The sequence below is a fragment of the Meleagris gallopavo genome, chromosome 10 (genome assembly GCF_905368555.1).
Source record: "Meleagris gallopavo chromosome 10, MGAL_WU_HG_1.1, whole genome shotgun sequence".
In the NCBI taxonomy this organism is placed as follows: Eukaryota; Metazoa; Chordata; class Aves; order Galliformes; family Phasianidae; genus Meleagris; species Meleagris gallopavo.
Genome location: NC_139413.1, coordinates 2,637,138 through 2,649,585, shown reverse-complemented (window position 1 = coordinate 2,649,585; position 12,448 = coordinate 2,637,138). Strand labels below are relative to the sequence as shown.

Sequence of the window (12,448 nt, the reverse complement as noted above, 5' to 3'; positions counted from 1 at the left end):
ATTTAGACTGGAGGCACCACAGCTACTGTCAACTCAAGATTCCCTATTGAGGGCCATAGTGGTGGACATTGCTCTGCTGCAGAAGGGCTCAATTTGCCAGTTCCCCAACATTCTCAAGACACCCAAGTCATGCAGACACATGAAACAAGACACGTTAAGCTATTAAGTCCCAGGGAAATTTCTATGGCCACTTCAGGATAGCAGGCAGTTTCATCTCTTTAATGTGTGGGATGTGCAGTGCGGTAGTTATTGTATGCCTCTAATGTTGTCATAGAAGCAAGAAGCATGGTTTTTTTTTTTCTACAGATCCACTTTGGTACATCCCAAGCTGGTACATTTGGTGTTTAGTTTCTTTCTCTGGAAGACAAAAACAGCAATCCCAATCCTGCTTGAACTTTTAGAATATCAGAGCGTGCTGTGTTTTTTAAAAGAACCTGCAGTATCCATCTACAGTCAACAGACTTAAATTGCAGGAGGTAAGTGGTTGCACAAGGCAAGGACACTGCTCAATAGTTTGTGACTGTCGATGAAATTAGCTGATCTATTTGGAAATACCAAGTATTTTTAGAAAGAATATGTACAGTCAGTTTTTAATGCAGAGGAAGAAAGAAAAAGGATTTTCAAGAATACCACTGACTCAGAATTTGGCTTCAACAAAAAGGCTGAACACAGTTGACAGTTCACAGTTCCACAGCTGAATTTTCTTTTTCCGTGAAAGGATCAAAAATCTCCTAAAACTGGGTTCAGCACCTAAACCTTTCCCCATCAGAGGAAACGAATACATTTACCTAAAGATAGGATTTTGGTCTGTGGCTATTTGGCTCAGTCCCTGATTTCACAGAAGATCCTCCAAGAAGGTCATAGCTTTGAGCTTACCTTACCAAAGAGCCCTTCTGAAAGGGCTGAGTTATCAGCAGTCTTAAACCTTTTTCCCAACGAATGTTCATCCATTCGTGTTTTCCTTCTTTGTCTGTTCAGTAATCGTGGTTATCTGTGGAACCTGGCTGAAAGATAAGGCTCTTCAGGAGCTGGATCTGCAGCACACAGGAGTGCTAATCCACTCTGTGAAGTGTTCCTTGTGACACCCAGCTGGAAGACAGAGGCCTTCTGCCTAGGAATGAAACCCTCCAGCCTTTGCTCAAAGCTTGAATTCGTGATGACTCAAATGAGCATTTCTGCTAGCAGTCTAGCAGGAACTGCGTATCACGCTCGCTGTGTATCATAGCTGAAGGCTCAGAGCAGGGCGAGTTTTCCATAACATATGGAACTTCAATCTATGTTTATAGCAAGGCTTGTCATTTATGAGAACTGTCTTCTATGTAAAAGAAAAACAACCACGCAGGAGATAAAGCACTATTCAAAGCTATCTCAGAAACAAATGTTTTTCTTCCCAGAGAAATTAAAGTCCAGAATAAATAGAAATGCCAGCCCAAACACAGGAATCCATGCAAAATTCATGTGATTTGAGCTTCCTGGCTCCCTTCATTCTTTCTTATGCAGGCTGCTTGTGTGAAAGCCTGAAAGCAAAGCAAGCAGCACCCAGCTGGTCTAACTTCCTTCACCTGGAACATCCTTCACCCTGCAGTCATGTCTCATGAGGGGATGGATGGAGACACTGACACTCCCTGCAGGTAACAGAACACTGCATGCAAGCGGGCATTAGCTTCAGGTTTTGCACAACCAGGTATCTGCAGTCTAGCACTAGCCCTCCTTCCGAGGGCCTCAGAAAGATTCTTGTGTTCCTCCCACATCACTGTCCGTGCTTGATGGTATCTCAGCAGTCAAGTACTAAGCTGTGCAGTCCCTCCATGGGCTCAGCCTGGGAGAAGCCAGCAGCCCCTACTGCCTTTTCAGACAAGGGTCCCTGAATAGTTTTGGTTTCTGCTGTCTCTTCCCATGCATCTCTGAACTTGACCAACGTGTGCTGGGGCTCTGCTGGCAGCTCCATGCAACACCAAAAAGTCCAGCTCGCTCACAGCTCCTCATTCTCACTACAAACAAAACATCAGCCTTTGGGGAGAGGACCAGGGACCTGCCATGAACAGCTATGGGGTCACATACATCTGGGCTGAGTCTTTTGCAGCAGCTTTGGGTGAATCCAAAGTCAGGTAAAACACTCTTGCTTTTGCCAGGGAAAAATAGACACAGAATTTGGCTTGCAAGTACAATTATTTCAGATGATCTAGCCAATACACGTTGCACTTTCCTCTGATATAAAAGATTATGATCAGGGCTCTTGTGGAGTCATAAATTAAATCTGAAGCTTCAGGATATGGCTGTGCTCTCTGACAACAGTGGCTCTGAGGTGCTGCTGCAGGCATGGCAGCCTGACAAGCCTCCCACCACATGATCAGCAGCAGCTGCCTGGAGGGAAAGCAAGCTGCCATTTGGTAGCAAAGCTGCCTTCTTGCTTACATGGACTAGCATCAACTACGTGCTGAAAGCAAAAGCCATGCACTTCAGCGCATTCAAAAGATAGTTACAGTTCCTACTTTTGAAAACCAATGCTAAAAGTATTGTAAAAGACAAGTCAGATGGAGAGCAGAGAAAATCAGGCATGCTGTGAAGTGAATATTGTTACTATTTGCCCTTCCTTGGCAAGACAGACCAGCAGGAATGCAGGTTCGTTTGGACTTGCCCCCGGGGCGAAAGGCTGTGAAAGACCACAACTGTTCTTCAAGTGCCAAACCAAGAATGTCACCATGGGTAAAACTCAATGGCATTGTTCACCACATCAATCTTGTCCTACCAGAAAATGCCAGATGGAAAGCAGAGGTTGTAGAGTCAACATCTGTGGAGGTGTTCACGCACAGTCTGGACCTGGTCCTGGACAGCACACTCCTGATCCTGCTTCAAACAGGAGGGCTGCATCTCCAGTGCTTCCTGCAGAGTTCTTCAGCCTCAACTATTCTCCTGTCTGGTCAGCTTTACTGGTCTCATTTCATCCTTCTACTTTTGAAAACACCATTGTAACTTTCATGGAAGGAGTTGCTAACACTTTTAAGTAGCATATGGGCATGCTTTCACATCACTTTGACTAAGAAGGAAAAATCTTGACTCTCCAAGATTCCATAAGTGTGCTCCATTTCTCTGGCCCTTAATCATAGAATCGTAGAATGGCCTGGGTTGAAAAGGACCACAGTGATCATCCAGTTTCAAGCCCTCTGCTATGTGCAGGGTCACCAACCACCAGACCAGGCTGCCAAGAGCCACATCCAGCCTGAAAATTGAAGTCCTTGCTGAAGAGCTGTCTAGTTCGCAGTTCAATTTTCCGTATTATTTTCACAAACTAATGTCCCAGTTTTTTGATCATCCTGTGTGTCTGGCTGATAGTACGGGTGGCAGAAGGCAGAAATGGAAGAGGGCTAAAGCCAAATATGGGAGAATCAGGAACAGACATGAAGTTACCTCGGGTTGTTGTCACATCCATTATTGTACACTACAATAACCTCCTGCAGACTAATGAGCACACGTCCTATTAATTCTGCAGTCACCACAGGGAAAATAAAAAGCTTTGGAAGGGTCTCAGTTTCGAGCCAGTTTTATATCATGGAGTATTTTTGGCCAGTACTTCTCATTCAGGTCCTTCTCAGGGCTGTTGTTAAGGTCATTTTCATAGATGATGGTCTCTCCATGCTGCCTGTGGTCCACATTCTGGCTGATAAAAGCACGATTCATGCCTCTGTTTTCATTCATTTGATTTGCTCTGCAACAACACCTGCATGGCCTGATCAGAGCCATGCTGGGCTGGGTGCCATACACATCAGTGAGAAAGAGCATACATTTATGCAAAAGAAAGTGGCCCTGAGAATCTGAACCCACATCAGTTGTGCAATTATTTAAAAATGCAATCTAAACTCATCATAAAGGGATAAAAAATAAACACTGCGCCATGGACCTGCACAGTGGAGCTTTGTTTCCAGCCTTTACCTCTGTCCAACCTCCTCAAGGACCTGGCTCTTTGAAACCTTCCTAGCAGCCCACCTGGCTGTGGGTCCCTCCATGTGACATATTCTATAGATTTCACAAAAGCACAGAAAAATGCTCCTTCCAGGCTGCTGGAAGTCAAAAGGTGAGGTCACCTGCTTCACTGCAAAGCTGCTCCCTGCCTTCTCTCCATAACTCCCTTCTGCATCTGCAGCCCTGGAGATCAGCTCTGTCCCTCTCTGCGCTGCTCAGACTGGTTCCCATGGGCCTGGCTTTGCTCATGCTCCCTTTGCTGGGCAGCCTGTCAAACCCTGAGTAACGTTTTGTTTCATAAAACACATTTTTGCAAGCATTCCTGTACCTTTCAGGCATCATTCTGACCTGATGGGAATTAGATCAGGGTCAGGGTAAAGCGAGTTCAGCAGGGCCAGAATTAGCTAGATAGCTGTTTAAGCAAAAATATATATTTGGGCAACCTAATTAAAGACTATATTCAATCATGTTTAAACATTATTTTTTTTTTTCAGAAAACTGTTGTGGGTTTGTTTTTTTTTTAATGATATTAAGGCTTCTGTCATTGTTCTGCAAAGACAGCTGACTTGGAGTCACACAACATCACCTCAAGCATAGCAAAACAATGACCAGCGTATAAATAAAGAGCTACTGTTAAAATTCACATTCTCAGCTTCAAACTTAAAGATTTCCACAGGACTAAGAGGTCACTCCACTGGCTATATTTATCTCCTCAAAATTAACAGAAAGGAAAAAATAGGCCCTTTCACCCTCCAACTGGAACATAAGGTCAGGATCACAAGTGGTGCTGGTGGGTTGGGGGGGTCTGGCTGTGCCTGCAGCTTCATGGAGCTCACGCAATCACCAGCAAAACACGGGCACTGAGCTTGGCTCCAGTACACTGCATGGAGGGGGATGGAAAACAGTATTCCTCCACATGCTGAGTCATCTCCCTCTTACAGGCAAAGGCTTGATGAGATTTAATAAAAAAAAAAGTTGCAGAAATGTGCTCAGTCTTTCCTGTCACTTCCCGGCATGTGAAAGTCAAAAACATCAGGAGAAAAACACTCCCCTTTTGTTTCCAGGAACCCTGAGCATCCCCTTCAGGGATGTGAAATCTGGGAGTGACTCAGAGGGTCTCCTTTAAAACAGCACTTGTTGCACTTCCAGATATTTCACTGATCTGAGAAGCTGCTAGCAGGAAATTGGGCAAACTATCATTTTAAGCCATGCCCCTACCAAGGGATCTGTCCTGACCTCTCTCTGCAGGCGGAACGGCTATTACTAGCCCTTCTGGTGGGATCTGCGTAAGTGCAGAAAGGAGAATAAATGCTTGTGCTGTTTCAGTATTCCTGCTCTCCTCCTGCAGGGCAGATGCTAGCCCACCTCTGGAGAGAAGCCAGAACGACATCCACTGGAGCAGAATGTCCCCTGTGCTCCCAGCCTCTGGTGTTCCTGCCCTCTGGGTATCCTTGCCTCCAGGCATCCTTGCCCTCTGAGTGTCTCTGTCACTGGCAGTCCCTGCCTCCAGGTCTCCCTGTCTCCAGGTCTCCCTGTCTCAGGGTGTTCCTGCCCTCCTGGTGTCCCAGTCTCCATGTGCCCCTGCCCTCTGGGTGTCTCCATGTGTGAGGGAGGCAACTGTGAGCTTATTCATTATTTCTACACATAGCCAAGGACTCCAAAAGGTCTGGCAAACTAACCAGGAATCAGTATGGCATCCCACATCCACATAGCATCCTTCTGTCTTTTGTGTGCACTTGGAAACCTCTCCAAGGGCTGGGGTTGGGGCCTTAAGAGCTCGCCAGGGTTCAGCTTTTTACTGCTCCTCTGGGCTGTTTTCCTGCACTGGGACCATCCACCAGGAAAAGCATCAAAGCAGACTTAGCTGGAGAGCGAATAGCAGCTTAGAGCAAACTCAAGCCAGCACTCTACAAAGGGTTATTTCTGTCTCTCTAATCAGAGCCTTTGTTTGGGCAATTCAAGCACCCTCAGTGCTAGAACAACTGACAGTGAAGCTATTAGAAAGTCAATCCTTTCTAATTTATCTTCTAGAAAGTCAATCTTTCTAGTTTATCTTGCAATCTGAATGCCCACTTAAATTATTTCAATAACTCAAAAATATGTGAAATACCTTAATATTCCCATATGGGCACCTGAAAGAGTTAATAAATATGAAGATTTATATCCCACAGGCATAACATATTCCCAAAGGTGCAAAGAATCCCAAAGAGTTAAGCAAGTCAGAAGTCCTACAGTGCCATTTCATAAGAGAATGAGAATCACAGAGTCCTAAAATTGGGTGAGCTGGAAGGGACCCTTAAAAGCCATCTGGCCCAACCCCCCTGCAGTGCACAGGGACACCCACAGCTCCATCAGGTGCTCAGAGCCCATCCAGCTGTGGGCTGCAGTGGGGCAGCACTCCCCTGGGGCTGCAGGGCGGGCTACTGGATTTGAGCGGAATGTTTTTCTGCCGATGGAAAATTTTGTGGCAAAAGCAGACAGAGGGAAAAACCACTTTGACTTCAGTTCTCTATGCACGCTAAACTTAGGACTTAGACACATAATTTAGAAAACCAAGATAAAAATGAAGCCAGCTGCTTCCCCCGACATGCAGCTCTTCCCCACCAGCTCCGTGTAACTCTCCTGTTTACATTTCATGTGTTCTCCCATTGTTTATTCTTATGATGATGGCTTCCCAGGAAGCTGCAGGGATAGAGTGCTGCGTCCTGAGCGCAGCCTATTACGGCTGAGCCATGAAACTTGCTGAGTGTAATTTCTGACTGTGTAATGTATCTTCCCCAAATCAGATTCAAAGGCTGTGGAACGAGAAAAGAAAGAATAGGATGTGAACTGTCAAGTACTGTCGTGCAGACAGACTTTGGCGACTGGTAGTAGCCATAATGCAGTGTGGAGAGTATTTGGATGGTCATTTTACCAAGGTTTTTGGACAAGACAACACCAGGAGATGCTGAAGTTGAAGGTCCTGAGACTCCAAAGAAGCTGTGATTGACTGTGCCACAGTGAGAGTTACACCCCTAATATGATCTCAGTCTAAAGCACAGCGAAATGGATGCTGCCCTCTCATCACACCCTGTACTGGTTCTAGCTGACGGCTCTGGATAATTCAGTAGAAGGGCCCTCGCCTGCAGCCAGCACTCAGACACAGGCCCATTGGATGGATTATAAACAACAGAAGCCAGAATGTAGAATCAATGTATTGATGTATGTGTTTAAGAAATCCCTTTATTGCTAATGTTAAAAAGTTTGGATTCTGTTTGATTCTGATGGGGAGAGAAAGGGAACAAAGAGGGAAAGGAATGAAAAAAAAAACAACCAAAGAGCAGCAACAACTGGGATAGGAAATTTAATTTATTAATTATAATAGAAGAAATAGAAGTTAATGGGGATTGAAGCTAAGAAACCAAATAAATGAGAGAGAGAGTGCCCAAAAGGGCGGGCATGGCAAAGGGAAGGGATGTGCCCGAGGAGCGGAGCTGAGCAGCAGGCAGGTGGAGATGCCGGGAGCTTTGCAGGGCGCTCAGCTGTCTGCCCAGTCGGAGTGCCACCTCCTCCATGTGCTGCAGAGCCTGGAGACGAGCTGCCCAAAGTGTCCATGTGCTGGACGTGGCCTCATTTCCTTCAGGATCTTCAGAGTCTGAAGGGCCAGCGAAGAGACAGACGGACTGGGGTCTTGCTGCGCTCCCTGAAGGCCTGAGAGAACAGAGGAACGGAGGCACGATGACAGCTGTGTACCTGCAGGGTGCCGTTGCCCCCAGCTCTCCCTGCCCGCACGAGGAGCAGGGGACGGGCACAGAGCCTGTTGGCTGCCACCACATCCCACTCAGTGGCTCACCATAGTAGATGTCCTGTCTCTCTGTCTGCTGCTGATCTGTCAGGTGCTGCCCTAAGAGCCCTGGGGACACACGGCCCCGTCAGTGACCACAGCTGCTTCCTGGGGCGCAGCATCGAGGGCTGGAGACAGGGAACAGCAGTCTCATGGCTCACCGATGAACCTCACGGCCTCCCGCCGCAGGGCCTCCTGGGGGCTCCGTAGAGCAGACTCTGGCTCAGGAAGTCCTGGGCTGCACACTTCTTCCTCTTGGCCAGCTGGAGAGGGAAGAGCGCGGGGTCAGCACAGGGTGGCCCTGACCCTGTCCTGGGGTGTGGGAAAGTGCGTACCAAGCACTCGCCGATCTGCTGGAACTGCGCCATCTGCACCAGGTGCTCCAGCTGCCTCCAGTGCAGGAATTGTGCGGCACTAAGGAAGGTGTTCCGGGAGGCCTGCCAAACAGCTGAGATGGCACCACAGCCCAAGCAGCAGCAGAGCCCGCATCCCCCGGAGCCTCTCTCTCCGCAGGGAGGATGCAGCAGCAGGGGGCTGACGCTGCCACCAACACTCTTGGTGTTTGGGGGGCACTGAGGGGACAGCATCGCCCTCCCCCAAAGGAACGCAATTCCCACCTCGACCACACTCTCTTCTTCATCGTGCAGGTGCAAATACAGCAGGACCAGGCTCCTGGACACCTCCTTCCTCCTTGTCCTCTTTTCTTGGCCCTCCACAAAGCTCAGCATTTTGAGGAAGAGGTCTATGGAGAGTTGCTGCACCGTGCTGGACTCCTGTGGAGGAGGAAGGGAGGACGTCAGTGTCAGCAGCTCCAAGCCCAAGGCGAGCAGGGCTAGCACTGCCAAGGAAGCGGGGACAGAATCTCTGAGCTGACAGGCTGCAGGCAGATCTTGAGGATGACCCCAAAACTGCTCCAAAGCGCACAAAGCACTCTGCCCTGCAGAATGTCTGCCCTGCAGAAAGTCTGCCCAGGGCCACGCAGCATCTGGACCCGGTGAGCGGCCAGGAAGTCCCCTGGTGCGCTGTCACAGGACAGCAGGCATGGGCACATTGGGCTTGTTGCCACACCCCTAGTGTGCGGGGCTCCCCACCATCCTTACATCACTGAAGAGCGTTGGCAGTTTGCTGGCCAGCTCCAGAGCCATGAAGCTGAGCTGACCCTATCCAGGACCTGCAGCAGGTTACTGAAGATTGGCAGGGCCACAGCATGGGCGTCGCTGTCTGCGTCCTGCAGCTGGTCCATGATGCACGGCACGAATAACGGCATTATCCTTGCCTGCAGGAAAAACACCCCTTCCTTTAGGTATAGCAGCAAGCACAGTGCGGGCAGAACCACTCCAAGTACCACCCTCCCCGCTGCCTTGTCAGGGTGGGATTGTGTGCAGGCAGGCCCCACACAGCCCTGAGGATAGCAGGCAGTGATGGGATTGGGCAGAGAGCATGAGCTCCTCCATGCCTGGAGAGGTGCTGAGCTGCAAGTGGCCCCGCTACAGCCCCGTGGCAGACCCAGCCCAATCCGCGGCACCTGAGGCATTCCAGGATGCCCCTGCTCACCATGTCCTGCCTCTTGCTGAGATGCAAGATGCCCCTGAGCACCAGCTGCTGCATGCCCATGCTCTGGCTCTGCAGATAGGTGGTAAAGATTCCCACGATGCAGTGCAGCTCTCTGTTGACATCCATTCTCCCAGCATCTGCAACACACGCAGCTCTTAGTGCTGGATCCAACAGTCAGCTTGGGGAAAGACAGTGGGGCACGGCCAAGCCTGGCCCTGAGGGAGGAAGCAGGGCTCGTGCCACCGGTGGCCTTGCAGCCCCAAGTTTGCTGCTTCTGCAGCTGTTGCTCACCTCAACGAGGAAGACCATGGCCACCATCTCCCAGGAGTAGAAGCTGGTGCTGAGCAGCTCAACCAACTGGTGGAAGATGAGGTCACACAGAGCACCAGGCAGTTCCCTCATCACCCTGGAAGGGATAAGAAGGCACCGTCAGCCCTGAGCCAGATGGACATAGCTTTGGCTGTGCAGCCCTCTTGCCAATGCTGCAGGGGCCACAGGCTCTGTTGCTGTGGCAGCACTTTCCCCAAGAATTGGGGACCCCCTGCCACCCTGAGGAAGGGGTTCTCACCTGGCCACAACCTGCACACCCTGCAGGTGGGTCACGGCGCAGAGAAGCGCGTCCCAGCCACCCTGCTCCTGAATGGCCTCCATCTGCCTCTGGAGGCCCACGCTGCAGAGAAAGCACCTTCAAGGCCTGCACCGCGGACCTGCAGGTGGAGAAGGGAGCGAGTCACCTCGGGAGCCCCAGCACCGGCCATTGGGTATTTGCTGGTCAGCACAAGCAGGGCCCTGCCCAGGCTTTTGAGGGCTGGCTGGGCTGTGATGGAAGGCAGGCTGCTGTAGATCATCTTCACGATCTTGCGCACCTGCAGGGGGACACGGGTGAGACTGGGATGGCACCGGAGAAGGGCCCTGCTGCCATCCCCACTGCTGCCTGCCGGCTAGGTGCATGCCATGCCTGGGAAGGAGCAGAGCCCCAAGGGCTGGAGCGGTGGCAGCAGTAGGTTCTCACCTGTCGTGGAGGGAATTGAGCCTCTGCTGCGAGCACATGCACCCTGTGGGAAGCCAGCTTCATGCTGTGGAGGCTCCGAACTGTCATGCTCTTGATGGCAGTGAGGAAGATGTTCACCCTTTTGGGGTATACAGGAGGTGCTTCAGAAGCAACTGGGGGAGAAAGGAGAGGAGGGATGACGCATCCACCGAATGGCTGCTCAGCCGTGCCAGTGCCTCAGGAGAGCCGGGATCAGGGAACAGGGCTGGGTGACACCTGGGGTACAGAGCGTGAGTGCCCTACAGGCACCAGGGCTGCTCAGAGACAGCGCCTGCACTCTTCCTGACACTGCAGACCTGGGCTCTCCTGTGGGCTCAGGGTTTGCACTTCGTACCTCAAAGATATATCTAGCCTTGTTCTCTTGGGAAGCCTCCTGGTAGAGCAAGGTTTGCTGGCACTCCCAGATCTGTGGCTTCTTAGGATTTTTCTGCTCCAGCGACAGTCCTGCAGAGGAGCACACACAATATTGGTCAGTGAGGAGCCTGGGCACCTGGGGTCTGCAGGGACTTAGCCCATTACAACTCCTTTCACTTGGGCTGGCGATGAAGATGAAAAGCTGATGGAGAGCCTCATCGTCTCATCTCTGGTTGCCTCATCTGTGGAGGTACAGTACAGGATGAGGTGTGCAGCCAGCTTCCCCAGCACGGGGAAGCATTGGTTCTCCTTGCACTTGTGCTGGAACACCGTGACTCCTATGAGGCACCAGCACATCTGGGGAGCGAAGCAGCAGCGGTGCATGGCTGAGCGGCACAGCAGGGTCCTGCCCAGTCTCTGTGCAAGCCTGGAGACAGGTGGGTTTCGGCTGGTGAGCCAGGATTGGGGCACTGGAGCTGTGCGCACCAGGGCTCCTTACCTCGGGCAAGCAGCAGGTGTTGGTGAAGGTGAGCAGCCTAGCAATGCACGCCACGGCCCTCTCCTCCACGACTGCCAGCTGGCACGTGCTGAAGGGCAGCAGGAGCTGTGGAGAGAAAAGCTGCTGGTAACACACAGCATGGGACGCTCGTCCTTCCGTTCGCTGCCCAGCTGCAGTGGGGGCAGGTGGTTGCATCCCTGTCCTGCTGCAGCCCCCCGCCTTCCCACTGCTCCTCACCCTTCCTTCTAACCCAGCAAGGGCCGCCTCAGGCCAGCATCCCCTCCCTGCAGCAGGCCCTGGAGGGACCTCGTGTGGCTTCCCCCCTTCACGGCCTCAAACCACCTGCGTAAATCTCAGCCTTGCCCCAGACAAACCTCCAAGATGTTCTGCAGCTCCATGAAGACAGAGGCACCGGCGCTGCCCACCAGCCCCTGCAGCAGGCAGTGCAGGGCTTCCATGGTCTGCAAGGAGGACAGGAGTCAGGGCGGCCTTCCCTGCTGCATCCTGCTGGCAGTAGAGAGGCATCCTGGGTGGTGGTGCCCAGCCTGTTCGCACCTCCATGTAGAGTGCAGTGTCCAGGTCCTTCGTGTCCTCGTGGCGAGGGAGGTGGAGGATGCTGCTGATGCAGGCGTACAGGAGGCTGCTCTTCCGCTTCCCTGGAAGCAGCTGTGCAGTGCTGTGAGGGGAGAAAGGGCAGAGCGTGATGCTCGGCTTGGCACGCTGTGCCCCCTGTCTGTCCTGCTCTGGGCCCCTGGCCAGGACCAGTGGCACCACGTTGGCCAAAGCTGGGTTGGGGCAGTACCTCATAGCGGTGATGGCACTCATGGCCTGCTGCCACAGCTCCGTGTCCAGGCGCTTGGCGGGCTCCTCCTGCAGCAGCACAACAGGATGGGATGGGATGGGATGGAATGGGATGGCACCGGGCGGCATCCTCTGCTCAGCGGAGCCCAAGTACTCCAAACCAGCACCCCCTGGCTCCCAGGTCTCCCCAGCAACCCTGCATTGGGAAGGGTCATGCCCACCACCCAGTCCGGGCTGCTCCCCTTACCTCAATGCACTGCACCACCTCAGATGCGCAGGCACACAGCTGGTTGTGAGCCCCGCTGCCCTCGAGGGTGGCTTCGCAGGCGGCACAGGTGCAAGTCAGAAAGTTCAGCTTCTGAGCCTCTTCCTGAGACCGGGAGAGGAATGTAACTACGTCCCATGA

At 51.8% G+C, this 12,448-nt stretch overlaps 2 protein-coding genes across 2 annotated transcripts; both read right to left on the bottom strand.

The window, feature by feature from the left end:
- Nucleotides 1–7,230: 7,230 nt before the first annotated feature.
- LOC104912393 (uncharacterized) lies at nt 7,231–10,198 on the bottom strand. The gene is made up of 9 exons (XM_031554851.2): nt 9,906–10,198; nt 9,629–9,743; nt 9,338–9,474; nt 8,884–9,059; nt 8,401–8,556; nt 8,119–8,220; nt 7,945–8,046; nt 7,793–7,852; nt 7,231–7,650 (listed from the first exon to the last, which is right to left on the bottom strand). Exons 4-7 carry the CDS (start codon nt 8,926–8,928, stop codon nt 7,954–7,956), a joined length of 396 nt encoding a protein of 131 aa, XP_031410711.2. The 5' UTR covers nt 8,929–9,059; nt 9,338–9,474; nt 9,629–9,743; nt 9,906–10,198; the 3' UTR covers nt 7,231–7,650; nt 7,793–7,852; nt 7,945–7,953.
- A 1,329-nt stretch (nt 10,199–11,527) lies between these two features.
- On the bottom strand, nt 11,528–12,171 carry LOC146543683 (maestro heat-like repeat-containing protein family member 7). The gene is made up of 3 exons (XM_085231805.1): nt 12,044–12,171; nt 11,797–11,917; nt 11,528–11,702 (listed from the first exon to the last, which is right to left on the bottom strand). The coding sequence occupies exons 1-3, from the start codon at nt 12,169–12,171 to the stop codon at nt 11,595–11,597; spliced, it is 357 nt and encodes a 118-aa protein (XP_085087931.1). The 3' UTR covers nt 11,528–11,594.
- Between the last annotated feature and the right edge of the window lie 277 nt (nt 12,172–12,448).

Coding starts and splice junctions, on each gene's coding strand:
- LOC104912393 (XM_031554851.2), bottom strand. CDS start 8,928: ATGGCTCTGGAGCTGGCCAGCAAACTGCCAACGCTCTTCAGTGAT. Junction 8,557..8,883: donor TGCCAACGCTCTTCAGTGAT/GTAAGGATGGTG, acceptor CCTCCTCCACAG/GAGTCCAGCACGGTGCAGCA. Junction 8,047..8,118: donor AGCAGATCGGCGAGTGCTTG/GTACGCACTTTC, acceptor TTCCCTCTCCAG/CTGGCCAAGAGGAAGAAGTG.
- LOC146543683 (XM_085231805.1), bottom strand. CDS start 12,171: ATGCCGCCCGGTGCCATCCCATTCCATCCCATCCCATCCCATCCTGTT. Junction 11,918..12,043: donor AGTGCCATCACCGCTATGAG/GTACTGCCCCAA, acceptor CTCCCCTCACAG/CACTGCACAGCTGCTTCCAG. Junction 11,703..11,796: donor ACACTGCACTCTACATGGAG/GTGCGAACAGGC, acceptor TCCTCCTTGCAG/ACCATGGAAGCCCTGCACTG.